This window comes from Crocodylus porosus, unplaced genomic scaffold (assembly GCF_001723895.1).
Source record: "Crocodylus porosus isolate Cpor-Errol unplaced genomic scaffold, CroPor_comp1, whole genome shotgun sequence".
NCBI lineage: Eukaryota > Metazoa > Chordata > Crocodylia > Crocodylidae > Crocodylus > Crocodylus porosus.
Genome location: NW_017728951.1, coordinates 55,839,589 through 55,867,024, shown reverse-complemented (window position 1 = coordinate 55,867,024; position 27,436 = coordinate 55,839,589). Strand labels below are relative to the sequence as shown.

General features: G+C 38.5%; 1 protein-coding gene across 14 annotated transcripts in view; it reads left to right on the top strand.

Moving 5' to 3' along the window:
- The window catches only part of LDB3 (LIM domain binding 3), a 185,491-nt gene that overhangs the window by 111,513 nt on the left and 46,542 nt on the right, over window positions 1–27,436 (top strand). For 9 of the 14 annotated variants that reach the window (XM_019555864.1, XM_019555861.1, XM_019555860.1 and 6 more), the window contains 3 exons: window positions 2,634–2,648; window positions 8,959–9,128; window positions 10,564–10,600. The exons of 1 other annotated variant lie outside the window; for it this stretch is intronic. In XM_019555864.1, coding sequence (XP_019411409.1) covers window positions 2,634–2,648; window positions 8,959–9,128; window positions 10,564–10,600 — 222 coding nt within the window. Of the gene's footprint in view, window positions 1–2,633; window positions 2,649–8,958; window positions 9,129–10,563; window positions 10,601–14,479; window positions 15,444–27,436 lie in introns of those variants that run through there. 4 more of the 14 variants (XM_019555863.1, XM_019555859.1, XM_019555855.1 and 1 more) reach the window with 2 other exon arrangements.

Genomic DNA, 27,436 nt, shown 5'->3' with positions numbered 1-27,436 from the left:
GGAATTAATTGCTTTATCACTTTGGTGTTTTGTTTTGTTTTGAAGTAGATATGCTATCTTTAGGCAACCTCTGTAATTTGGGTTCTGTTCTCAGTTACAAGGGTATATAGCCAGAGTATTTCCATGGCCTTGAATGAGGTCTTCTGTTTTTCATACTGGTATAACTGAGAGCAGGTTCTGGGTTTAGGTTTTAATGATATTCACTTTTGACCTCAGAAAAACAGGATTACTAAGCATAAAAGTTGAAGTTATTCAATTATAATATATATTTTTCTATCACAATGCAAATGAATATCTACTTTGTATGCTTCACCTATAGGAAAAATATAAATGGGGAGGAGGATAACTATATATGGATAGTTATTATTTTTTATGATGTCTCTTATAATCATTTAAGTATAACTTTTGCATTGTTTACATAGCACAACATTCATGGGAAGACAGATGTTATGAGCATATAAAAGTGCAATATATGCATTTCTTTTTAGTTATTGTTCCATTCTTTTAGAATGGAGCCTTCTGTTATGTTATCATCATTTAATTTTAAGTAACACTAATGTTATTTTCTAGAAACCTCTTGTTTAGGATTATTAGGAGCCTGGATATTTCACAGATGAGAAGACATTTAAGTTAAAAATGATCTCTTTGCAGGAATATGTATACCAATAAGAAGTAATAACTTTTGTCTTTTCCACCCTGGTCTAAGTTATATATAGGTGTCTTACCCGTCTCTGTTGTCTTTGGCAATCAGATGGATGTTTCTGTATATGGAAAGCAGGATCCTCTGTTGTTGTTAATAGGCACTTTCAATTTTTGAGCACTGTACATTATCATTGCTTTTCTTAATGGTTCTATGGCTTTTTCAGCCTTCAGAAGTTTAATGATGGTGTGCAAAAGGAATATGTAAACAGCCTATCTTGAACAAATCCAGCATAAAAGGACCAAAGGCATATGTTTTATGGAAACATGTTATACAACTGGATTGAAATGTGGTATCATCTAGGATCTTTTAGGCTATTTCAGTATCCTCAGCTTTACCTACAGTACTTCATAATTATGTTTTCTTCCAATTTGTATTTCTCTTAGTCTCAAGTCTAAAATATTCCAGGAGACAGAAGACCTTTCTTCCCTTAAAATTATTCTTATTCCAGCCTGAAATAAAAATAGGTAACAAGAAAATAACAGCTTATTTTTGTCCTTTAATCATTTGGCATTCCAGCTTCAGCTACCTGAAACTGAGGGTCATCTGACAGCTGGGATTCTGAAATTGCCCTAGAGAATGACCCAATTTCATAGACCTGCTTTTGTAAGAAGCATAGATGAACAGTGTCTGAGCGTGGGTTGGTGTGTACATGTCTTTTCAGGGACTTCTACATCAAAGCCTTTTGTTGCAGATAGAAATTATGCATTCTGGGTCACAGTCCAGGATGTGTGCTAGTTTCCTTTCTTTACATAGACTTTTTTGCTGTTTTTAGGGCATACAAGTATAATTGCATGGTGTTTACTGGTTTAAGAAATGTTGTCTGTAGATAAGACTCAAAACTAGCTGTAAATTGCCAGTATCCATTCAACTATCTTTTGAGTCATTACCCTCAAAGGCATATAGATGCAGAACTCCCACTGGAGTCAGGGCTTTGCTCTTTAATATAAGGGACATGGTCTTCTAAAAGAAACTTCAAAAGCTTGTTCTTCCTAGGCCAGAGTCTGCAGTCCTCAATCAGGCACTGTTTGTGCTCTGGGCAATTTCAGGTCTCACCTAAGGAGGACTGATGAGATCTTGATCCAATGTTCAAGAACTACTTTCTTTAATAGCATGTATTGTACCTGTCAGTATGTATCTTCAGAATTATTTAAGCAAATATTTTTACAATAGCAGCCTAACTCTAAGAAGCATCACATGGATTTAATGGATAAAAATTGCCTTTAAAATGGTATGCTATAAGTTATTGAATAACACACTTTTCTTCTGAAACCTGATACTTCTCTCACACTGAAATAAATGAAGGATTAACCCCCTTGATCCCCACTGAATCAGTAGATCATACCAGTGTGAACCAGTGTTAAGTGGCAGATGAATTGGAGCATGACTTTTTCCTATACAGCAGAACTTGTGGATGAATGATATGGACCAAACAAATTAAGTCTGTAATCTTTAGGTTTATTTCTCCCATTGAAGTAAATGAACTTTTGCAAGGTCACAAGTCTGTATGCCTTGATTGCAGGATCAGGGATTTGCTCTTGACAAACTATTTGATTTTCTTTCAAGCTTCCCTAAGTATAATCAGAACTATGAAATAACTCCTCTGGTTTTATAAGAGCTATGTGCAGCCCTATGCCTTTCTTAGAATACATTTTTCTCTGTAGAATAGGAAACTTTAATCTTGTCTTGAAATTATTGGAGCAAACATGCTATACTTTTAACAAACAGAAGGCTTATTCTAAATGCTAATGTTGTATGTATTTACTTATGCTACCTTTTATTGATCATTTCTTTTCTCTTCTTTTTTTCTTTTATTCATTCCCTTTTCACTAATTTCTGATACTAACATTACTCTTTTGCGTGCATCACAACTCTCGCTAATGATGGGCCCTACACAATACCTTTTGTTGCATTTTGACCATATGACTCTCAGTGAATCTCCATTGGCGTAAGTAGATCCATATTTCTAACTGGCAGAGTACAGAAGGGCAGTGCATGTGTGTATTGTAAAGGGGTTCACTTTTTTCATAGTGATATGGAGGCATTTTATTATATATTAGCCCTTTTAACAAACTGGTGTAAAGTCATACAATACAAATTGTAACACATACCCAGGATTGTACCATTTACCTGTTGAGCCTGTGGAATCTCTTATTTAACAGATGGCACACAAATAGGATCTATCTGGTGCAGTTCAAAGCAAACATTTACTGTAACGTGTCAGAGCACCAGTCCATTTTGTTCTTCCTGCTGAGGAGCCCAGTACTTGATGTTTGAGGAAAAATTGCCCCTTCCAGAAATCCCAGATAAGATGAGAGAACGTCCATTAAGATGGAGATAAGAATGTTATGAATTTTGTAATAGGGGAAAATCTGTACTATTGACATATTTTTCTTAGAGGATGGAAAAATTGATTAGTAGTAAAGGCCTACATCTCACACACACAAGTATGTGCCTTTAACTGTATAAATGACATAAATGCAATTAAATGAGAGCTGAGAATCAGCTCTTGGTGTGTTGTATAAAATACATGGCCTCACTCCACTGATTTCTTTGGTGCTACCAGCCACAGTTCTTTTCTTAAATAAAGTTTTTTCCATTTTGCATCTTATATTTCAAAGGGTGTTTAGAAGTGAAATAATAATTTATATTTATCGTTCTGGATTAGGCATCTCTAGTGAGCCATTATTCCTTGGAAGATATGTCCAAGACTACAGTCTCCCTTTGACATTAAATAAAAAGCTGCTGTGGAAGCTTTGCTACATGAACTAATGTATAGCCATTAGCTTGCCTTTTGAAGAGTGACTCATAAGCCCAACAACTGAGTGAGATACTTCATACTTTTAAGACAGTCTGATCAGAGAGAATTGTAAAGGCTTGGCCATCAGTTGGACTACATTTGTTTGCTAATGCTATTGGTTTTAGTCTTTAAGGTATTGCTTTTGCTTCCTGTAATATGCTGACTATTTTGAACACCAGTTTACGGTGAAAGCTGAGGATATTAGTTTGCTGATTCAGGTCTGAAATAAGCTATTATCCCTGCTAAAGCTAAGTTATTTTCTGCTAAAATGTGAAAATAACTATAGAAACAGTAATAGTAAATAGTGAAACAAATTCTGAATAAACCCAACTCCTTTAGTCTTAATTCTCCCCAAAGAATTCCACTCCACACTTTTAAACTCCTCTTTGGCATAGGATTAAATAAGAGGATGAGGAATGGTAAGCTATATTGTTGGTGGGTTCAAATTCCAAATATGAAGGGTATGGTTTCCATTTGAGAGAGAATTCTAATGATGTTACGGCCCTGGAATACTGTTTTGGCTTCTATAGCAATGAAGGAAGAGTACTACCATATATTTTTTCATCAAGACAGTTTCTAGTCTTATTTGAAATCACTGGCATCAAAGAGTGTGTATAAAAAGGGTCATGTTGTTCAGTGTAACCATACTATATTGTCAAGGAAAGCATCCCAGCAGTTATTTACACTGGAATTATTAAAACTTTATGCCAGAACTTAAAAAAGTAGCAAAGTTGTAATGTCCCATCTTTACACTGCTCTTGTTCTTTACACTCGTGTTGCAGTTTTTTAACTCATTATATACTAAGAACCAAGAGTTGATCTTTATAAGAACACACATTTGTGTTTCATGTTCATTTCAGCAGAACATCTTTCAAAAGTCATTAAAGGAATATTGGCCAACTTTACTTCTCATATAATTACACATAAATCCAGTGACATCTGGTCACTCGTAGCGCAACACCTAACACTATGAAAGGACTTAATCTGCTTGGTTAAGTGAAAAAATGAATTAATCAACCTATTGAAACCCTATCTTTTTACAGCAAATGAAAATGGTTGATACTTTACAATCGCTCACAAAATATTGTTCATTTCAATAACTGTTTTTTTGTTAGTAATTGAAATTCAGGTACCATCTGTTCAATAGTCATAAAGATGCACTATCTTACTTCATAGTCATTCAGCTGGATTTTTTTTTAAAATCAGGAATCAAATTGAGAGCCTCTTACTCAGTTATTATTCAGGCATTAGTTACCCGAGTAAGGATTAAATTAAACTTGAGCAAAGACTTTAGTAGGTAGTCTATATGTTTATTATAGCTGATAATGAAGTGGAAGTAATAATCATCTCATTCTTTATTTAAAGAGGTTTAAACTGTTTATAGAGCCTATTCTGATACAAATCAAATGTGATCTGAATATAATATGCACAAAAATATTACTGTCTTTTAAAGTTTAATAAAATACACAAAGATGCAATGTGCAAACCCTGAAGATCATTTAACCACTTGGGTAGAATTGTTTTTCAGAAGTGTGCCTTTTTCAGTAGTGTGCACATACACACACATGCCCATGCATAGAAAAGAACTTGAAAATAAGGGAAAGGTGTAGTAGATTGCTGAGCTCTCATTATCTCCATTATCAGGTTTTCTGGAAGAGTCAAGATTCCCATCTAAGTTTATGGAATGACATCACCAGTGGTGCTTTATATTTTACACTGCCATTCTAAATGACTGGCTTATATATCCCAGATAATGGCATGTTACATAAAAGACAGAGTTGGAACTATTGTAATACATTATACTCAGCTATGTAACATAGTTTGATGTAGTGATGTACTTCTCTCCACAAGGAGAGGTTAATACCAGACACCATTTCCTGTTTTGATTGTCTACTCTAAAAATATTAATATGCCATGATACATGTTGCCAATCTGGAATCCCTGATCCAGTCTCTACAGCTGGACAACCACATCTGAGCTAATGGGAGTTTCTGTATTTACAGTTCAATCAAGTTTTTTGTAAATAAGTTATAAGAACAAAGCAGCTTAGCTTGAGTATTCAACTTAATGAACCAGGCTGTCTGTCCATGACCCAAATGCCAATGTTGCCACAATAGTACATTTCTGATAGCTGATGTACTATCTACCTACTAGATGTACTACCCGCTATCCATCATTTGACAGCTGTGAAATTTACCATCAGACAGAGCAGTATTTTAAGCTCCAATGGAATTAAACTAAAAGGCTGGGGATAGGAAGTTAATCAACTGTTAGCCAGCAATAGGTAGTCAGTCATCCAGTACATTAAAAAAAGGCAAAAGATGTTGCTTGTGAAGTCAATAAAGAAATGAACACAAAATACAGTTGAAAACATGAAAATTGTGTAACCTGTTGAGAAGCCTTCACAAAATCCTTTTCAAAGATTCAAAGAAGTTTGTTTATTGTTTTGGATTTCATGCTAGAAATATAGTAAACTCTAGGTAATTCACCTGTGAGTTAGTTTGCCTTTTTGGTTTAATTTGTCACCACTTTGAATTCCTAGATACAAACTCTTACCTTTCTTCCCTCCTCCAATTAATATCTCCTGATAATTGGTCAGCACTGGATAATTTGTAAATACCTTGGAGTAGTGAATTAACCAAGTCTCATTATAAATAATAGTTTGATTGGGGAACTGCAACAACTGAATGATCCCAATAACACTCTAATTTCTATTAACATTACAAAATGTCTTTATTAGCCCTTATACTAAAGCTGTTTCTACTTTAAGGAGATGTAAGGCTGGGTTCTGTTGTGCCATGATGCCCCTGTCCCCTGTCAGGATTCCCTTCAGAGCTTGGGTGACGGAGGGATGTAGCTTACAACAGGACCATTTCCTTTTTTAGTCTTCCTCTGTGCTTCCATAACCCTCAGCTTTTCAAGATTATAAAGAATGATGATGTAGAAAAACTGTTAAGCTAGACAGAAGAAAAGGAAGAAGTGGGGTGTGGGAATAGAGGAGGAAGGGGAGAGAGAGCATCACTGCATCTTCCTGACTGACAGACTTTGCCATGTCATTTTTTGCAGGACTTGCACAGAAAGACACCCTCCATTGACTTAATCTACTTTATTTGCCCATTGTGTTATGATGTTCAGGAGAATGAGAAATTTAAGTTGTATCCTGTCAGATTCTCAGGAAAGCAAAAAGTGTGGTTTAAGTACAAATACCCCCATTGGAAAGCAATCTAAAGGACATGATGTGCAATAGGCAGAGCAGGCCCTATTAGATTCGGAGTTAAATTTGCCCTGAATCAGGGAGAGTGATTCAATTCATTGATTTGGATCACTGTTCCTGATTCGATTCAGCCAAATCCACATCTGAAGATCTGATGCTGCTTCGGAGAATCAGCGATTTGGACATAGACCCAGCTTTAAAAGTTTTTTCTACATACCTTGAGGTAGCACAGCTTGTGATCACTGCAGTGTTGGGGCGCATGGAGCGTCCCACAGAAGTGCAGGGGGGCCCCCCGGCGTATTCCCCAGTGGACCCAGAAGTGGACCAGAAATGCTCCACTTCCAGGTCTGTTGCTGAGCGCACTGAGGAGCCTCCCATGCTTCTGTGGGACACTCCATGAGCTCCAGCATTGCAGCACTCACAAGCCCCTGCTACCTAGAGGTACATAGTAAAAACATTTAAAGCTGTGTCTATGTCCAAATCTCCAAATCTTTCTGAATCTCTCCGAATCAATTTGGAGGGTTCCAGTTCAAGTCGGAGAGATTAAAGGGTTGTCTGATTCAGTTCAGATTTGGAGATTCAGCCACCAAATCAGGCCAAATGTCTGCCATATTGAATCGGGGACTGAAATGTCGTATAGCCCTAATGTGTAACATACAAATGTTTCACAGGTACCAAAAACTGAAGTAGGGATTAATGGAATGCTTTAGTACATGCAGTGTATCCAGACCCCTTGTAAAACATTTCACTATTGCATTAGCAGATGCAGCTCCATTGTCATGGCGCATATTATGCCAGGCTAAAGCAGGGATGCCTGTCAATAGTAGATAGCTGCTGCCCTAGGCACTAGGAATTGGCATTATTTTTCAATATGGTAAGTGTCGTCATTCTTCACAAGATATCATATAAATAGGGACCTGCTGAATTCAGGGTGGCTGCCCCCCAATTTCATATGCTGAGCACAGTGCTAGCCTTGGTACCCACCATTTTCACAGTGAAGCATGCTGCCCCCCTCACAAACACACCTCTGATTGGCCGAGGGGCCACAGATGGCCATCTGTCAATCTCCAGGAAGGCTGGAACTTCCAGGGCCTTTGATCAGTTAGAGGTCTGGGGGGTGCTGAGGAAGCGCCGCACCCCTATGATAATCTCCTCTCCCTTCATCCCCCCATGCTTCAGGATGCCAGGGCTTTCTGCCCTTTTCTATTTTTGCAGCATTCTCTTCCCTGCTCCTCCCCCCGCAACTTGTTGCCAATTTCATGCCTTTTCACAGTCCCCATACTTTTCCCTGGCTGACCAAATCCACAGTTTTTGTGAAAATCATGAACTCATGAATTTGGTAGGTCCCTGCATATAAATGCTATTTTGGCTTTTTCTTGATTCCTTTTGGTCTGTAAGACTATGAGGTTTTGGCATTGTTGCTTTTTTTTAATTATTTTCTATAGGTCTTATCTGCAGGGTGGTATCTTTCCATAAAGGAATTTTGAGCCTCATTTTGAGAGGCAAGTTTTATAGCAAGTGGCTTTTCTGATTCCCTGTACTTTACACCAGGGAGTTCACTGAACCATATAGCTCTTAATATTTAAAATAGCCATTTCTCAGTTTTCATGAAGTTGAACACGGTGCTTGCAAGGCTCTGTGGCATAGCACATTAAAAAGTTCCAAAAATCATTCACTTCAAAAATAGATCTTGTATTTAGAGGAGCCATGGAGCCAAGTTATTACATGACTGCACACATCATCATCAGTGTTATGTGTCTGTTGCTCTATTAATTTTTAATTTTAACTGTCCACTATGCAAAAGCAAAGCTCTTATGGGGAAAAAAAAGCTATTAAATTACTGTGTCTGCTTCTAGTTTGCATCAGAAACCAAATAAGAGCTTAGCTCAATTGCTGTTATGTGGTGGCATGAACATTTCATGGTGAGTGCATTTGTAATTGGGTGCTCAATATAACTTTGTGATTGCATTGGCTTAGGGATCATGGACAGACTACTATATCCATTGACCAAAAGGCACACATGCTGGTTTAAAGAAAAATAATGATTTTTTAGACAGTGTAAGGTAGAATATTCTTGACTCCCATATTTTTTGATCTACTATAGGTTATTTGTTATTCGGAAAAATGGAGGTATGAGATTTTTCTGCTACTTGTTTTTGAAGAAAAACCATAAGATGATGGTGGGGAGAAGCGGGGTAAACCCAGCACGTGCTATTTTATAATGCATGTCTCTCTACATTGCAGTACGCTTCCTGTTAAAGATCCTCATGTAGACAGTGCTTCTCCAGTGTATCAGGCTGTGCTTAAAACTCAGAACAAGCCTGAAGAAGAGCTCGAAGACTGGAGTCGCCGTTCTGCCAACCTACAGTCAAAGTCTTTCCGCATCCTTGCCCAGATGACAGGAACGGAGTACAGTAAGTCAAGCAGCAAAAAAACAAACTTGGATTTCAGATTTATGCCTATTGACTTCCATAGCTGACCCCCTTCCTACAGTGATCATCTCCAATATGGCCTAATATCACAGGAACCTGAATCTTAGTCCAAGGGGATGCTAAGAAACATCAATGCTAAGTATCATGTTCCTTTGTATAAAGCAAATCCTTTGAGCACCCGTGGGTCCGATTCAGATTCTGTTATGATAAGGACTAATACATTCAACACAACCCTACAGCATAATTAGTGAAATGGCCCAGTTCTCAGGGAAATAAGCTAATGAGCTGCTGATTCACTTAAAGAGGAACAAACAATTTAGCATCAGTTACCATATGCTCCTCCATGATGAGCTGAAACCAGGACAGCCTGAAACTTCAGGTTTAATGTACATATGATTTTCAACTATTACCTAGTTAATATCCTACATAAGACTCTGCCCCCATCATTGGCACAAAAGGTTCCATGTTTGCTATCCATGGAATTCTCTTATCTGGTCATCAGGTACTCATTCCATATCCTACTCCTGATTTAGATAGCTTAGAGTTCGGGGAAGTCTATTACATTTTTGTCCCATAATTGGAAAGCAGGCACCATTTCCCCAGTGTTTTCTCTTCATTTTCTCTGCATGAGAAGAGAGCATCCAATTACTTCCTTATGGTTCTTCTTCCATGATCCTAACAAACTACTTTTGCAGTTGCATATTAGCATCCAATCCACAGTCTAACTGCAGTTTCCCTTCGACTACCTGACTCACTCAGTGCATCTACACATGCTATTAATGCAAAGCAATAAACTCTGGTGCATGTCACGCCAGAGTTTATTGCTCCCAGGCACTGCGTCTTCATGTGTGCCAAGAACCGCAGCACATTGAGCCAGGTCAGAGTAACCCCAGCTGTCAGGGGGCTTGTGAGATCAGGCTGCCAGCCCAGAGCTGCTCTGACCTAGCTCAGTGTGCTGCAGAGGGGCTGGCTGTGGCATGAGCATGCTTCAATGCAGGACTAGCCAGCAGGCAACCCCCACACTGAAACACCCTTGTGCCCCAGCCAGCCTTGTCAGTGTTTACACACACATGGCTGCAAAATAAAGAACTCTGCAGCAGGATATTACTTGTATTTACAAGTACTAACCTGCAGCAGAGTTAATTAGTTTCCTGTGGCCTAATAGGACTGCACATGTAGACACAGACTTTACTGCAGACATAATTAGGCAGCTCTGTGGTAAATGTCTCATGTCTACCCACTGACACTGATACTGAATGCCACTGATTACATAATGCATTGCTGCGAGGCTGTCATGTGCATCTCCTTAAATGAAATTTACAGTGATATTTTTGGTTAACCTGCTATTGGACTATACAGTAGCCCTGAGTAGCACAGAGGAGATTTTTGTTAAATAAATCATTTTTCTCCTCTGCAGTGCAAGACCCAGATGAAGAAGCCCTGAGGAAATCAAGGTAGGCAACTAGCAGGTGGCACAATAGCCATCTTCTTACTGATAACCCGGCCTAATGCTCTTAAATGGCATTAATATGAAAATACACCACTTTATTTTTTTTCCTTAAATTTTCTAATACTTTTACTCAAAAATCACTAAAATGTTGTTTGCAAGAAGCACTAAATTGAAAGGGTAACAAAGTGGCAAATAGGATAGAGAGCAAAATTTTTGAGGCATGTACTCAGTCATGCAAACTCTTTACACACAGACTTCAACTGGTGAGCTTTGTAGAATGGGTTCACAGGTCTTATGTGATTTCATTAAATTCTGTAACTAGATGAAAATATATTTGGTTGTGGTAGTGTTGAAATTTAATGAGCAATTTATTTGGATGACCCTGTGATTGACACTTGATTCAGATGAAATGATACAGTAAAGGAGTTGTTTCTGATCGTATAATGGAATCATTATCACCATAGTATGTTTTAACAGAAAACAAAAAAAAATTGGGTACTTTTCTTGGATAATGCACAGTATGAGGGTACAGGACTGCTTTTGCTACTGGAGAAATGTGTGTGTCCATTTTCAGCTGTTCTACCAATAAGGCTGAACATATTTGTGTTATTAGGGATGGTTATGATAATCTGGTCTTTGTTTATTACATAACAAAGATAATAGCTTTTACTTAGAGAATCCCAAAACTAGTTCAATAACTTTTGGTTAAACTAGGCTTTCAGCCTTCATACATTCTATTAAGATACCTGAGCTTGTGTTAGATATTCTAAGCACCTTCCTGGGTTTGTGGTATGCCCAGTATCTAGCCCACTCCATTTAAATTTTGCTACAATAAAATGACTTTTGTGCTGGTTTTGAACTTTGGACTCCTGTATGCTTCGGGGTAGGTTATGTACATGAGTTTGTAATTTACAGTTCAAATCCAACCAGTAATATTCTCACACTTGGTATGTTTCCCATCCATTTTCCATTGTAATTCATGACAGGTGCACATATAAATTCCTGCACATCAGTTAAGAGATTATACCCCCCACCTTCCGGGAACTGATTCTGTCCTCAGATGTGGAAATACAATTCCCACTAATTTTACTGTGCATTGTATTCTAAATGCAACAAGCACATAACTGAGTTCTCTTAATTTACAGTGAAACACATCCTGTTTGCCAAGCAAACAGCAGGTATAAAAAGGACTTTCATTAGGACCAAATCTACTTGTGGATGAGATGCCTGATTCCCATGCATGACTGTAGGGGTTCGAATTTTGCCCTTACAAAGATGTTCTATAAATAGAAGATGCCTTTAGAGAAGGCTCGATGATGAAAATAAAACATGGTATCAGAAATATTTTAAAATAACAACATGTCAATAATGTATAAGCATATGTACTATAAATTGCATATTTTATCTGATGTAATTTAAAGTACATGATGATATCCCTTGTGTATTGTGTGTTGTCAGCCTTGTGCACTGCACTCCTTATGTGTTGTATTTTATAAGGAAATATTAATAACACTGAATATTCTCAGTTACTGGTGAATATTAGTCAAATAAAGAGCGCTTTCATGTTTCATTTATTAAAAATACTGAAGGTAATGTAAACTGGGATGTTACAAATTTGCTTGATACTGTCTTAGGGCCCTGTTCTCTGCTCTGGTTACTGATACAAAGAAGTTGTACCAAATCTGGCTTTGGCAGGGGTGGAAAGAGGAAGTGCAATTTGTAGACTACATCCATTTAATTCTGCCTTCTCACTCCCAGTCCAGCAAAAGAAACCCTCCCACAGTGTCCTAATTATAAAAAACTTGGAAGCAGGGGTAGGGCATTAACCAAGCCCTGTCCTAGCTTGCAGCAGTATAAATTACTACTGATAGTCAGTAACTGTCACTTTTTACCCCTAGCCCTAGGTTGAAACCCTGGGTGGGTTCTTAGGGAAAATCAAGGGCACTGAGACATTCTGGATCTCTGGGTCCAACATAGCTAGCCTCATACTGTTCTGGCAAGTCTTGCATTGCGCACTTCCCCTGAGTCCATTGTTTGGGACTCTACCAGATTGCCCTACCCCATCCCTGGCTAAAGAATTCCATATATTTTCTGTAAGTTGAAGTGACAGAATTCTCTTATAATAGAAACGTTTGCACCAGAATTATTTCATTAATTGCTCCCTTATTCCTCGTGCTTTCCCCTCTCTTCTCTGTATTTCTCTGCTTAATAGGGACAGTAATCAAGCTTGAGCTCTAATAAATCTGTGGAATTCTTTTAAACACCTTCACAGAAGGAAAAAAAACAAGTAATTTTCCTTGCTGGGGATTCTGGTAAATGGTAGTATTTGCTTCTGGGGTTTCATTCCTATCTTCAGACTCACTAACATATACTGTAAAAAGCCCATAGTGTGCAGGAATTTTCCCGGGGGGGGGGAACTTCACTTAATGTGTGTGTCAGGTAGCGCTCTCTCCTGCTTAAATTACTCCAACTGCCAAGGTACCCGTAAGGAATTTTTTGTCTAAGGTTACTACTTGCTATGGAAACTTTCCCTTGCATTGGGATTTTTATGTATTTTTTCTTGAAAACCTTGATTAGTAGTTTGTCTACTTCCAGTCAAACAGAAGTGTCTTGACTTAATACCCCTCTCTGTGTATAGATGGAGGGGTAGGTCCTCAAAGCACAGAGAGATTTCCTAAACTTCATGGTTATCCTTAAATACAGCTGGGGCTACCCAGCTTGCAGTTGCAACATCCCACCTAGCGATATTCTAAATCTTTTAATTTTTGATAAATATGCAAGGGAATATAAGAAGTCAGATATCAAAATCATCCCTTAGCTATGTTATTTGTATCACCTTAAGCAATTAGAAACTGAAGAATTTGAAATATTGTGTTTGTCGCCATTCATTCTGTTTGTTTGCGCTTTGTTCTGTCTGGAGAGTGGAATTATCATGGTCTGCTATCTTCTGTTTGTCCAGCCATTTTCACTTCTTGGTTCTCTTGCACTTAAACAGTTATGTTGTGTTTCAGCACTGCAGGAGAAATTAACTTGTTTGCAGTAAATCAAATATGTGCACAGATAACGTGACCATTTCATACGTCTCTCTTCCTTCATCTTTCCTCCCTTCTCCTTATCTCCCTATTTCCTTTAAAATCTAAAATAAAATCCTGGATCTTAACTACAGGATAATATCCAGAAAATGTCCAGTCCTGAAGGAACCCGGACTATGAGGGGTTGAATACCATCATCTCATGTTGAAAGTAAAGTGTGTTGGGAGCACTTACAAATTGGAAGGAGGGGATTAACACAACCTAGAATTGTACCCCTGAAAATACTATGTTTTTTAATCTCATTAGACTAGAAATTTCTTTAAAGGTTAACATTTGCAGGATTTTCAGGCCCTCATTACTCAATCTCTGATGACAGTGGAATGGGCATAAAGAAGAGTTGCTCAAATTTGAGTTTGATTGTCCTTATGAGTCAAGAGGTAGACTGACCTAGATATTACAGGATTGAAAATATTTGCAGTGATTTTGCTCTTGTACAGAACTGAATTTCTCTTCCTGCTCAGATGGAAAAATAGCTACAAAGCTAATGGCAGGAAAACAGTGAGATTATGCTCAAAGTTTCTAGCAAAAGCAGCCCTGTCAAATGAACTCCAAATGCGGGAATACAAATTTGTGTTTAAATTACACCACAAAAGCACAAAAAACAAAAGCTTTCCATGCCTACGCTGAACGTGCCCAGACTACTGTTCACTGATTTGGGCAGTAACATAAATCCAAATAAATTGCCATTGCCCTAGTTTTAAGGCAGGGGTGTGATGGCCACATTCCCTAACCCCTTTCTTTCTTCCTCCTTTCTCTCTCTTTCTCTCTCTCTCTCTTTCTCCATGCCACAGGGAAAGGTTTGAAACGGAACGTAACAGCCCACGCTTTGCCAAATTGCGCAACTGGCATCACGGCCTGTCGGCGCAAATCCTTAATGTTAAAAGTTAAAAGCCCGCATGTAACAAACACATGTGCAAGACATAATTACACTAAGGAATTAACTGCTGTACTGAGTTAGAGTCTAGGAGTATCATATATAAAGTAAAGACCTAACAGAGGGTTTTCTCTGAGTGCCTGTCTTTGATTGTTTTCTGTTGTTAGCCTAGTATCTCTCCACTGTCAAAAAAATAAAAATAAAAATAAAAGCAAGCCAGCCCTTTTAATCTTCTTCATTGTACAGTGTATTTCTTTTGCCATTTGCTAAGTGAAATATAACCTTAAAACATTGATGAAGGAAAGGCATAGCTGTTTTACTTTCTTGCCATAAATAAAAAAAGAAATGGGACAGAGGTCATTGTCAGACTTTGTTTAGAAAGTGGAGAAATTATATTTTTCCATAGGGTATTGTTACTGAAGAAAATTAAGTTGAAGGTAGAGGGTTACAAAGGAAATTTATTGAGCCTAGCTTAAAAGTTTGCTAAATAAATAACCTTTTTAGTTTGCCTGGTTAAATATTGGTTTTTTTCAGGTAAGATACTACATGTGATAAATTTATTTTTCTCGAATGTGCTGTATTATTAAACTCATCTCTGAAAACACTGCTTAATGCTTTCCATTTGAACCTAGAATTTGTTTTGAGAGAGGTGGGAAAGTGGTATCTCAGGACCTGTGAAGGAAAGGGGACATTTTCTTAGAGGTGACTTAGGAGTATGAATAATATATGAGATACAGTCATGTACTGAGGCTTTTAAAAGCACGTTGTAAGGTTTAGGCAAACTGTTGCCCATTCTGTATTACTTTTGCTTTTGTTCCCATACTTTTTCTGTATATAGCAGCATGCTGTATCTGAAATAAAAGGATTTTTTAAAACTAAAATAATGATGTGACTGTTTTACAAAAGAACTTTAGTCTGAGAGGCAAAAACACCTTAAAATATCAGAAAGAGAGAGTGTTGTCAATTGGCCTTTCCTGTTGACCGTTATTCCTACCTGTCCTCAAAAGGGTCTGAATTTGAAGGCCTGATGTAGTTTTAAAAGGAAAAGAATAGAATACAAAAAATAAAGGACAAGAAGCAAACCAAACATGACATCCTGTATGAATTTTCTAGGGGGAGGCATAAAAGCAATTACACACTCTTTGATAAGCTGCATTTTCTGACAATATACTGTTCATATGTGTTCAATATAATGGTATTGTAGCCATTGCTAGTGTTTAGAATGGGGTGCTCTTTTTCCTCAGATATCTTGGAAACATCACAATGATACTTTTGTTTTAAAATCTCGGGCAAGTCAATCACACAGATCCAAAAACACTGCTGTTTTTGAGGACTATACCATTTCTATTATATACAGTTAATGTTCTCATGATCATCGGATCAATTTAAAAAGATGTAACTAATTAAAAATTTGTGGTGGTAGTACTGTAAGAATTTGCAGTGTGCATCATCAACATGAATTGAAGCAAGGAGCTTTAGTACTAAATCACAGGTGTCTCCCATTAGAACTATTCGTTAAATTTGTAAGGTCCCTGTCCAACATCTGTTCACTTCTGCAAGCTTTGGATCAAGCCCTTAGCTGATAGCAGTAGTTGTAGGCTAAATACTAGATCATTGTATTAAAATAAAATTCTGTATCTTTCTTTCTTTCTTTCTTTCTTTCTATTTTTTGGTAGTTCCTACCCTCTGTTTGTAGTAGCCTACAACATTCAGTAAAACTTCCTTCCTGTCTTCCATGTTGCAGAACCTTATGCAACCTTACATAAGGTTACACAGTGGAAGTATGTTTTTAAAAATCTAGTTAAAAAACCCTTAGGAAAAGTATTTAAGAAAATATGGGCAGCAGCTTGTTTAAATATTCAGTAACTCTTTTTATGTACTCATCATGAAAATCCAATTTAAAAGCTTGGCATCTATGCATAATACAAATATCTGTTTAATAATTTTTATTTATGTGAATGCAAAATACCAGATTCTGATCTCATTAATACCTATATAAATCCAGAGGAATTGCACTAAACTCAGGACAGATATTCTGGATTATTCAGGTGTCATTTCAAATATGAATCTTCTTCAAAATAAATGAAATTCTGTTAATATTTATGTAGGCTTTAAAACATCAGTAGTGTGTTTCATGTAGCTTGTTTTTATTGGCAAGTGTTTCTAGGCAAAAATATTTCATGTCTAGTTTATAGTCAAAATAATAAATTTCTGGATGAGCAACACAGAAGGTAGTATTTTAATCTGAATAGCTATTTTATATGCTTAATATTTAACAATCCAAACACTGGTATATTTTTTTTTGTAGTACTAGTGTATGTCACTAATAATGAAAGATAATGCACAACTTTCATCTGAGTGCTTTAGAACTAAATTAAAATATTGTGTCTGCAGTAGCCAGAAAACACAGGCTGGCAAGATTTGCAATGCAGTACAAAAGTAACTTAAGATGCAGTTGTTCACCTTTATCTCCTTAAGTGGACGTATGAACTGTGTAATTATCAATGCCAGATTCAAAGCAGGCAATAATGCTACCAACTAGGAAAATAGATGTCCTCCTTTTACCTGGAACCATTCAGAAAACACAAGCTTAATGCTCTCAACATCTACCAGGGATTTAATTTCTTAAATATATTTATGGGGTTCAAAAAATTTAGAGAAAAATGTAATTTTTCAAAGGTTCACAAATGAAATTCTAGAGATCGCTGATAATAAAGGCCATTTATTGGACGATCAGTATTTCATCCCCATTGCAGTGTTGTTTCTTCCAGCTCTTTGCAGCTTTAGTGTCTTGTTCAGTTCAATTTAAAATGATCCAACTGATGAGTTAAGTTCATAAATCAAGTTTAGGTTCAAAGCTACTAGGTCAACTTACATGCTAACTGATAATTTCACACTGGTTCTGCTGCTTCCTCAGCCTGGTCCTTCAGGCTTTCTCCATTACAGTAACATCTTCAAGACTCTTTTGTTTTGTCTAAAAAGAGCAAGCTTAGATCAGAGTAGAGTTTTGTACTCAGGACCTTATAAGATGTAACTCTTTAGAGAGGCACTTAGAGTGGTAGGCAACTATATTAGTCACAATATATTATGAAACACAATTGTTTGTTCTGTGGAAGTACACTGGTGATGATGCAGTGGCTTAGCTCCAAAGGACTGTCTTGTAAAAAAAAAAAAAAAAACCAAAAAAACCCCCAAAAACAAATAGTGAGATATAATGTGTATGTGGACAATGATACCACACCCACAATCTTGCCAGTAAAAGCCCAGTGTTAAGCATTTAATGAAGACACAGCAAAGGTGGTGCTACTAGGAAATCAAAACCAAAGGCCTTCCAGGTAAATCTGCTTGTCTGGGTATGACACAGGAAAATGCTCATTTTCTGCTGTGATCTAAGCCTGTTTGATCCCCACTAACCTGTTTCATGAATAACCTTGCCTTGCGCTCTTCTCAGATCTCCCCTGACAGTGACTAGATTCCTAAGGTATACTGACTGCATGCATTGCATGTTGGGATGTGGCAAGTATGTATTTGTAAGAAACCATACTGGAGAACTTGACCTCTCATGCTTCCTGCCTGAAGGGATAGCAAGAAAGGAGAGGCTCTGATATTTACTTTTCTTAACTATCTCTTTTCATACCTTGCCCACATGGGCGAGATTTTAAGCTTTTGCTATGAAGTAAGTCAGTGGAGAGATCACTTTCTCTTGATCATGATTTCTTTATCATTGTATATGGAAAAGTGTGGGTTAGTATTTTTGTCAGCATGGAGGGATGTAGGCACCATACTAGCATAGCTAAAAAATCCAGTATTTGTATACAGCAGGACTGCTGATTGCATTCTTCCTTAGAAACTGCAGAGATCAGACATTGCTATGTAATCTTTAAACTTAGATTCATCCAAAAAAGTTTTAATTTTGAAATTTTAAATGTAGTTTGCAACAGTCTCTTGCACTGGTCTTATTGACTGACACCTGCCACTATGGCCATAAGAATTGCTTGAGTATCTTTTGCCCAATTTTGCTATAGAATATTGCTACTGATTAGTGCATATTCTACAAATGTATGAATTGTGCAGTTGCCCATCACCCCCTACCCCTCAGATATTGCATAGCTACCTCTCATCTTGAAAATTGTTTTACTCCAGTCCCCCTTCTAGTTGCAAAAAAAGCTTTCAGGCCCCATTTGTTCTGGTAAAAGCCTTGTGATTCTTCCAAGTAAGGATAAGTACCTAGATCTTCCTCCACTGTTGTACTCTCCAGGGAGATATGACCTATGACCTCCTCAATTGCCCAATCTTCACATCTATAAATGTGCTGTGTAGGTTACCAATATCCACCAACACATCTTATTTCAAAAAACAAAGCTAAGTTGGTCCTTAGCTCCATGAGGTGGTACCTTACCTAGTATCAGGAATTCATGAGAATGTAATCAGTCCCCCTCCCACCTTTTAGCACATATCAGAGTCCCAGAGACTTAGGGGTAATGAATAAATATGGGTATCATGCTCTGTGGAAATATGGGTGATTTTAGAAAAGGAAACTTAACCAAATTGGGTAGAGGACTGGAACCACTCAATCTTTGTCCTGGAGTTACGTGGGACTGCTTGTTTCCAAGGCCCACCCCTTGCTTCTGTAAAGATGACATAGTCAAGGACCAGAATGATCACTTGTAGTATGCCCAATTCATATTCCTTTAAAATATAATGTGAGTAATCTTAATAAAGTTAACCAATGCTGTGAAACCTTCTCAAAACAGTTTGTAGAAAGCAACATATGTAAGCTAATATTGCTGTTTAGGAATTGCAGGGGAAAAGAAAAGGGTACCTCTCAATCCAATCCATGTTCTTCACCTGTCTTTTGTCCTTTGCATGATCCTATGTATCATTAATGTTTCCTGCATGGGCTGTAGTTTGTCTCAATTGCATTCATTACTCATGTACAAGTCTTCTGAGTGTATATGAGGGCATGTCTTTCAGCTGACACAGGTGACTAACCAAGATGTTCCTCTAGCAATACTGTCTCTGTGGCTTGCCTGCATTCTTGCGTTGCCTTCAGTACAACAGGGTACAAAGTTCTGGTGTATGTACTAAGCTTTCAATTAGATGTGTCTAATCCAGGGGTTTCTCCAACTGACATCTGTGCAGCATCAGTGGTACACAGAGCACTGGCCACTACACATGAAGTGCTGGATGATCACATGACAATGGCTTCTCTGCCTTATTGTCAGCTTCTAAATTCAGGAGAGAAAAACCACACTCAATACTTTCTCAATATAACTCTTCCATGTAAGCAATTGGTGCAATTGCCACAGAACTATCATTCAGTCAGAAATTGAAGGGAGGGAAGTTAATAAGGTCTGCAAGACAATATCTGTGATAAAATCTGATATGTGCTGTGAAAGAGCTTGAGAATCCTTGTTCTAATCCCTACTACTTAGACTTTTGGCTCAGGAACTGGGGAGACAATGCAAATTAAATGCCCTGGCTAGTGACACATACACGTAAACTGGTATTAGTGATCAGAAACTGGTTCAAATCCATAACACAACAGTGCACATAAACTGTTTTCAAAATTGCCAAAAGTGGTTTAAGATAAACCTGGATAGATGTAGTATCAGAAAAGTTGTCCTTAGGGGTGTGCAGGGCCTGGATGTGGCAAGCAGATGGACCCGGGGGAGGGGGTTTGGCAAGTGAGGTGGGTGGGGGTGGTGAGTGGCCAGAACGAAGAGTGTGAGGGGTGGGTAGTTAGCAACTGGAGCATGGAGCCAGCAGCACATGGTGGCCATGGCAAGGCCTGTATGGCACTGTCCACAGGGCCCCCCAAAATGCACACCCTGGGGCGGTCAGCCCAATTTGCTCCCCACACACACATCCTTGGGATGGCCCTGAGTATCCAACTTAACCGATTTAGGTTCAATGACTTTATTGAATTTCTATCCCAGATCCCCTCTGGATTCATGTTAACTCACCATCCCCCAGCATCCCAAGATGCTTTGCCACCTCCCCTGCAGCCCCCTCCCTCCCCTACCTTGCAGGGTGGGCGGGCTAGCCTTGTCTCAAGCTGTCTGTTGCAGCTGAGCAGAGAGGCATATTCTAGCAGCCCCCCTACCCCCCCAGCTTCTGGCCTAGGCCACTGCAGGCATGTAGCTGCATTTCTGGAATCAGAAGTGAATGTGTGTTCACTTGCTTATTAGTTCAATCTATCCTGCATAGACTAACCTGCAAAGATTAAATCAATTCAGCCTCAGGCTTTTTGACTCTCAGGTTGTTTGACTTAGCCTCTGAGGTAGAGCATTAAACTTATGCCAGTGCTGACCAGCAAATGTATAAAAACAATGAATGAAAAGCAGCTCTAAAGAGTCATCAGTCGTTCCCTAAGATCTGTTGGATCCAGTTGTTTTCCCACCTGCACTAAAAAATGGCTGGAGTCAGTGTAGCCCTGGCATTGAGAGAGAAATCATATCCCATTATGCAACCTCTAGGTTTTATTTTTAAGTCATACTTATCTGCAAGTGATTCTACAACTGCATCTATTCTGGCAGCTTTCTATGCCTGCTCAGTCAGTGGGTCCCCCAAGGATGGATGAAGTGACTGGGGACAAACTCCTCTTCTATGTCAGATGGAGGCTAGGAACAGACATTCAAAAAGTCTGAGGTGGAATCGATCCAAGTTATGCAGTTTTCTGTAAGTGGCGTAGCTTACATCGGTAGCTAACAGAACACACATTTACCTTTGGTGGTGAGGGGTGCAAATCTTAAACCGCATTTCACCATTTTTAAACCAGTCTATGTGTCCTGAACTTCTGTTCCATTATGGGTATAGACCAGTTTCAGATCACTTATACTAGTAACAGTGTAATATCTGTACCTGTCTGAATAGATAGAAGAGATTTACCCCAAGGGGATTTTTTTGCTTCTCTGAAATGCATTCATAATTCAAACTTCTCTATGTTGGAAAGGCATTCAGACCTGTATCTTATACATATTATGGAAGTGCTCTTCCTGTGATGTTTCTAGACACATTATTAGGTTATGCCCCAATGCAACAGCATATTAATGAATATCACTAAAATGTATACATGGCAGGGCATTTTTTTTATTTATTTCTGTACTGGCTGTTGAGCAAACACAGAATTGATTGCTTTGTTCTTCACCTGATGTATAATGACTGTTTTCTCCTCCTGTGTTGGCTCTTGTTTGCACAGACTATGAAGAATATTTCCCTATTATAAATTCAAGAACAGACTGACTTAGTGGGATAAATTGTAATCAGTTTTGGCGTGGGCTGCTCTACTCTTTTTAACTGCAGTGGCTGAGAAAGAGAGACTGGCTTTTCTCCTGCCCCCTTTCCCGGTCACAAACTAAAGTCATAAACTAAACCAGCATGTAAATTGTTGTAATTTTCATCCCTTTGTCCAGTCCTGGTAACTGTTTCATTTTTTCCTCCTTATGTTTTGAAATGTCTTTGTCAAGATGATAGGTGATTTAATAAAAATACTGACTAACACATAGGAATATACTAAAATGGATCAGAAGAAAGGTTCAGTATAGTCCAGTATTTTGTCTTCTACAATGCCAATACCAGTTGCCTTAGAGGAAAGTATAGGACATGGTGCCATAGGCAACTGGCCAGCAAAGACAATTGCTTCATAATTCCAATTAGAAATTCATGTCAAGTTCTCATTAGATTGTTGCTTCAAAAAGAAAATATAACTTGTACCTAAATATGTTCCTGATGAAATAAGGAGACTGCAAAGAATGGATAAAATGTATAAGGAAAACCATTAAAATTTAGGAAGAACAAGTTTTTCAGCAAAACATGTAGCATGCTCTGTTCATCCTTTTACTGACAGCGCCTTTTTGTAAATAATTCCCATAAATCATCAGTGGGAAAAAATAGAGCATTTCATCCCTATAAATTTAGTTCCTGATAATCCACAAATTGTCCTTTTCAGTCACTTCCTCTCCAAAGAGCATGGACCTCTGTTTGTGCTCTGGCAGGTTAGACAGATTAGTGAATGGCAAGCAGAGCAGAATATCAATAAACTGGGGTAGTTACATAGGTGACTGGTAGGGGTGCACAGGGGTACACATGCCTCCCAACAGCCTACACAGATGCTGTTGGTAGGGCTGGTGCCCCCCCGACAGGGTCAGCGGCTTCTGAGGGTGCCCCCCAGGTTCAGGAGGCACCAGTCACTCATGGATAGTTACATGTTTCTTACTCTTTTCTCAGACCCTTTGTTTAGGGGCCAGTCACGCAAAAGTATTGACCATCCTTAATCCCCATTGTGTTCACAAAAAAGAGAGAGAGAGTATGGTGAAGATACAGGAGAGTTGGGTTCTGTTGTTAGCAATGCCTCAAGCTTTCTGTGTGACCACAGGAAGTCATTACCCCCATGACTGTAATGTAGGAATTTCACTTCCCTGCTGCTTGGGAACATACCAAGTTTAAATTCAGTAATGCTTGTGCAGCACTTAGGTGCTACTTCAGCAATGAGAGAGCATGAAAAAGAGGGGTTGAAAGCACAAGTATTTACCAGGGGGCCTTTACCACCCTATCTAATAAGACTGCTAGTGTGAATCAGGTGCCCCACTTCGAAGCCTGTGACACTGAGACATTAAACTCATTTAAGAACTTGTCTACACTATGGAGCTTCTCCCACTCTCGCAATGCCATATAATAACTATGTTGGGAAAGTCCCCAAGTCACAATGCAGAGCATGCCAACAGATTTTTTTTCTGTCAGCTTAACTATACTACCTCCCCAACTGATATCAATTGACAGAACTTCTTTTCCATCAGCCTAGCTTCATCCACACCAGGGTCTTTGCTGGCATAGCTACTTCAGCTAGGGAGTCAATATACCTGTGCTGACAAAACTTGGCCTTTTGGGAAGATCAAACATAATGAATTCTTGGGCCTGTGGCCCTGGGACTTGTACATAGGATGCCAACCCAGCACAGGGATACTGAAAGATATAGATATTGAGGTTTGGTATTTTGCATTTGGAATTTAATTGGCTTTAGACTGATATATCACAATGTGTGTGTGTGTGTGTGTGTGTGTGTGTGTGTGTGTGTGTGTGTATATATATATATATATATAGACACACAGAGAAGGAGATAATAGATGTAGATATATATCCAAAAAAATTGTAGTATAGACATCTAGGTCAGGTTTATCTCTGAAGAGGTATCAGCTGAATCATGCACTTCACTGAATTAATAAATCTTGGAATGTTTCAGTGAACTTTTTCAGATTTAAAATAATGTCTTTAAAAAATGTCATCATTCAGGTGGTTGCTAATAATTCTCCAACTATTACAGTTGAAAGGATTAAAAACTATTTCAATTCTTTCTATGTGAGGTATTTTTATAGTCCATTCAACTTGAACACTGAAAAGGGACCTTTCTTTTTCTCAGTCATTGATACTTGATATATCCCTCCTAGAATGTAGACTTCCAACCGTAAACACTGCTGGGAAATGTTTAAATCCAAACTTTGAGTTTTCTTTCCTCCAAATAACTTTTCAGTGGAATGTTCTTACAAAATATCATTAACCAATCTAAATCTGTTTCCACTGAAGCCAACAGACTTTTCCTAGTCTAAAGTTTTGGAAAAAATCGTTATTTAGGGGGACAGGAAAGAAGAATAGTCATTTTGGATCCAAGTACCTGACTGGGCCAAATCCAGATGATACAGAATCCAGCAACTGCTTTACAGTAAACTTTGATGGGACTGTAACTTGATTATTAAATACTGACAGCTTCATATTGGCAGATCTAAAATTAAGATAGGCGCTGTGAAAATACAAAGATACTGCCAAAAATGTAGCCCACTAAAACAAACAAACAGGGTGTCATGGAACAATTCGTGTACGTTAAAATAATTTCCACTTTAGAAACAGATTAGCCAAGTACGCCTAGATAGTTTACATTCTACAGGAGGATCTTAAGCAATATTCAGTAGTGATTTAGCTCTGCTCCCGTGATGTTAAAGGGGATCTTACCAGTGATTTCAGTTAAAGCAGTAGGACCAATTCCAAATTCATTTTTTAAATCCCATTTAAAATACATTATGACTTATATGGCAAAAAGTGCAGCAAGCCCATTCAGGGAAATTCCTTTAATGTAGAAGCACAGATCACTGCTGAGCTGGAGAAATGAGCCCAGAAAATAGAGAGCAGGGCAGGAGTGAGCCTTGCAAAATAGCTCTAAACTTCAATGTTAATTTGTTGCCAGAGATGACCAAAGTAAGGTGCGGGGCCCCAGGCAAATCAGCCTGTGTGGGGCCCCACCCCCAGATGCAAGAAAGCCGGCAGCAGATTCAGTGGCTGTGGGGGTGCCGAGCAGCTGGAGGCACCAGATTCAGCAGCAGATTCAGTGGCGGGGGGTTGTCATGCGAACGGATGTGAAGCCGGTGGCAGCATGGAGTCACTGTCCCACTTTCCCCAGCTCCATGGGGCCCCTCAACCCGATTAGGGAACAGCCCTGTTTGTTACAAATCTTTTCCTAGGAGCTGTCCTTGGGATCCACTGGAAAATTCATAAAAAGAATTGTCCTTTTAAAATTCACTTTATTACCATTTTTATTACAAATGTCAAGCTTAATTATCAACTATTATCCTAAGCCTAGTTTCATTAAGAAACTGGTCGGATTCTGTAGTTGCTGCCACACAAAGGAATGATATGGTTAGACACACTTTCAATTACATTTGATTAACTAGTCCAAATGTTACAGCTAATCTCACTAGAAGTTGTCTTTGGCACAAGGTTGGAGCAAGGCTTGAATTCACATCTGTGGACTTATAATAAGGGCCCTTAAGCCTGATACTTCAGTAGACTTTTTAAAAGTATAAAATCAGTTCATTCTCTCTGTCCTCATGATCATTTCATGCATTGTATTTGCATGGAAAGCAAACATTCCATAATATCCTCTATATACTTCCCTATTCAATTGGGTTTATGATCTTAATGGACAAAAGTTTGTCCTGTGATGCATATGTGCAACTCTTAATGAAATTTATGAGAGTTGCTCTTATTTTCTTAGAATAGACATTAACTAAAGTCATAATATCTAAAGCTGTTTCCACTTGTAGACTGAAGAAAGACTAGTATTTAAGCTCTCCCTAAGACCTCAGCTTACTCTCCTCCTCTGTAATCATATCTGTATGATTCACTATAATCACAAGGATCTAATCTCATTTAAATCTCCTTGGGGTAAATATGTCCCTGATGCAATTGCATTGACGGTACTGGGCCTGCACCAGGGATGAGTTGACTTACTAAGTAAAATAAGTATAGTGATTTTAGAAACAATTTAATTCAGCATTTAAGTAGTAAAAAATGTCCAACTGTAAAGGGTTAGGGTTTAGTCTGGTCCTCAAAGCCATCTATCAGCACTGATAGCCAAATCTGACCTCTAAACCATCTCATTCTTAGCTCAAGTCATTTTCAGTTTGAGGGTGTGTCTACATGTGCTATTAATGTGGCAATAAACTCTGGTACAATTTGAGCCGAAGTAAACTAATCCTGATGTTACTATCTACAGTGTTACCATCTACAGTGTTTAAGCGCAGTAATTTAGTCTGACTGTGTCTGACAGGACTGTCTGATGGCACTGTGAATTAGTCTACACCAACCCAATTGCCATGCATGTGTAGATGGCAATGTTTTACTGTGCAGTAAATTAGTCTACCATGAAGTAAAGCACACATATAGAAGTGACACAAGAGAAAAGAAATAGTCCCTCAAGCTGAAACGTCTTCAGCAAAGAAAAAAGTGTGTGTGTGTGTGTCTGTGTGTGTATATGCACCTTTGAGTTTATTTCCCTTTGCTCCAAATCACTTCCTTTTCCCTTGCTGTGTTCTGTGGGATTTTGTTTCTTACAATCATTCCATACCTCTTTCTCTCTAACCTTCACAATTCCCCTGCCATCACCATTCAGCAGTGCCCTACACATGCTACCTCAGTGAAAGAGTTAGGGTGAAATCTTGACCACACTGAAGTCAAGTGAAATTTGTCTCCACTGCAGCCAGGATTTCACCCAGTTTATATATCTGGAAAGGTGGACTCTAACTCTAAACATGGAGGCTTAATGCTGCTAGCAGCCCTGTCACAATTGCTTGTCTTTTTTGACTGGGACTATGTATTTTTTTTCTACCATATTTTTCCACACTGAAAATAAACCATGCTTTGGATTTTCAAGGCTGTGAATGTTTTTAACATTCTTGCATGACTTCAGTTCTTGGTTTATTATTTTAACACTTTGCTTTTTGCCAACTATTCTTGCTAATACCCTCGTTTCAGACGGGCTACTCTATACATTATATTCCAATGAACTCGAAACCTGGTCAAACATAAAGATATTGTTTGGTTTGTCAGTGCTACAGAGTGGTAAATTAATCCAGTTAGGAGACTCTCAGTGGGTGCTCTCCTGTACATTCCACCTCTGCTCTCCCAGATTTCCCCCCACTAGAACCAGGAGACCCCAGAACTGGGGCACCAGACAGGAGTGGAGCCAGAGGTTACAGCATCCCCAGGAGATGGAAGGGTGCAGAGTGCTGACAGTCAACTACATTTTCCCCATTCTCCTGAGGCTGAGGAGCTGGAAGTGAAGGCAGGAAGCAGAGCTGCGGGCCCCAGCAGTTTAGTGTTCCTCCCCTTGGCTAGATAGCACATAATAGCCCCAGTGGTTTTGAATCACTCCAGCCAGGATGTCTTGGCAAGGAACTGTACATCTGCCTGTAGCTGAAATGCTCTGTTTTTCAAGTGCTTCAAATGTTACATCTCTTTCCACCTCCAAGCTTCAAAATGAAACAGTTTTTTTTAAGTGTTCCATTAAACTGTGGAGCTGCTCGGACCAGGGGATAAGGGTCAG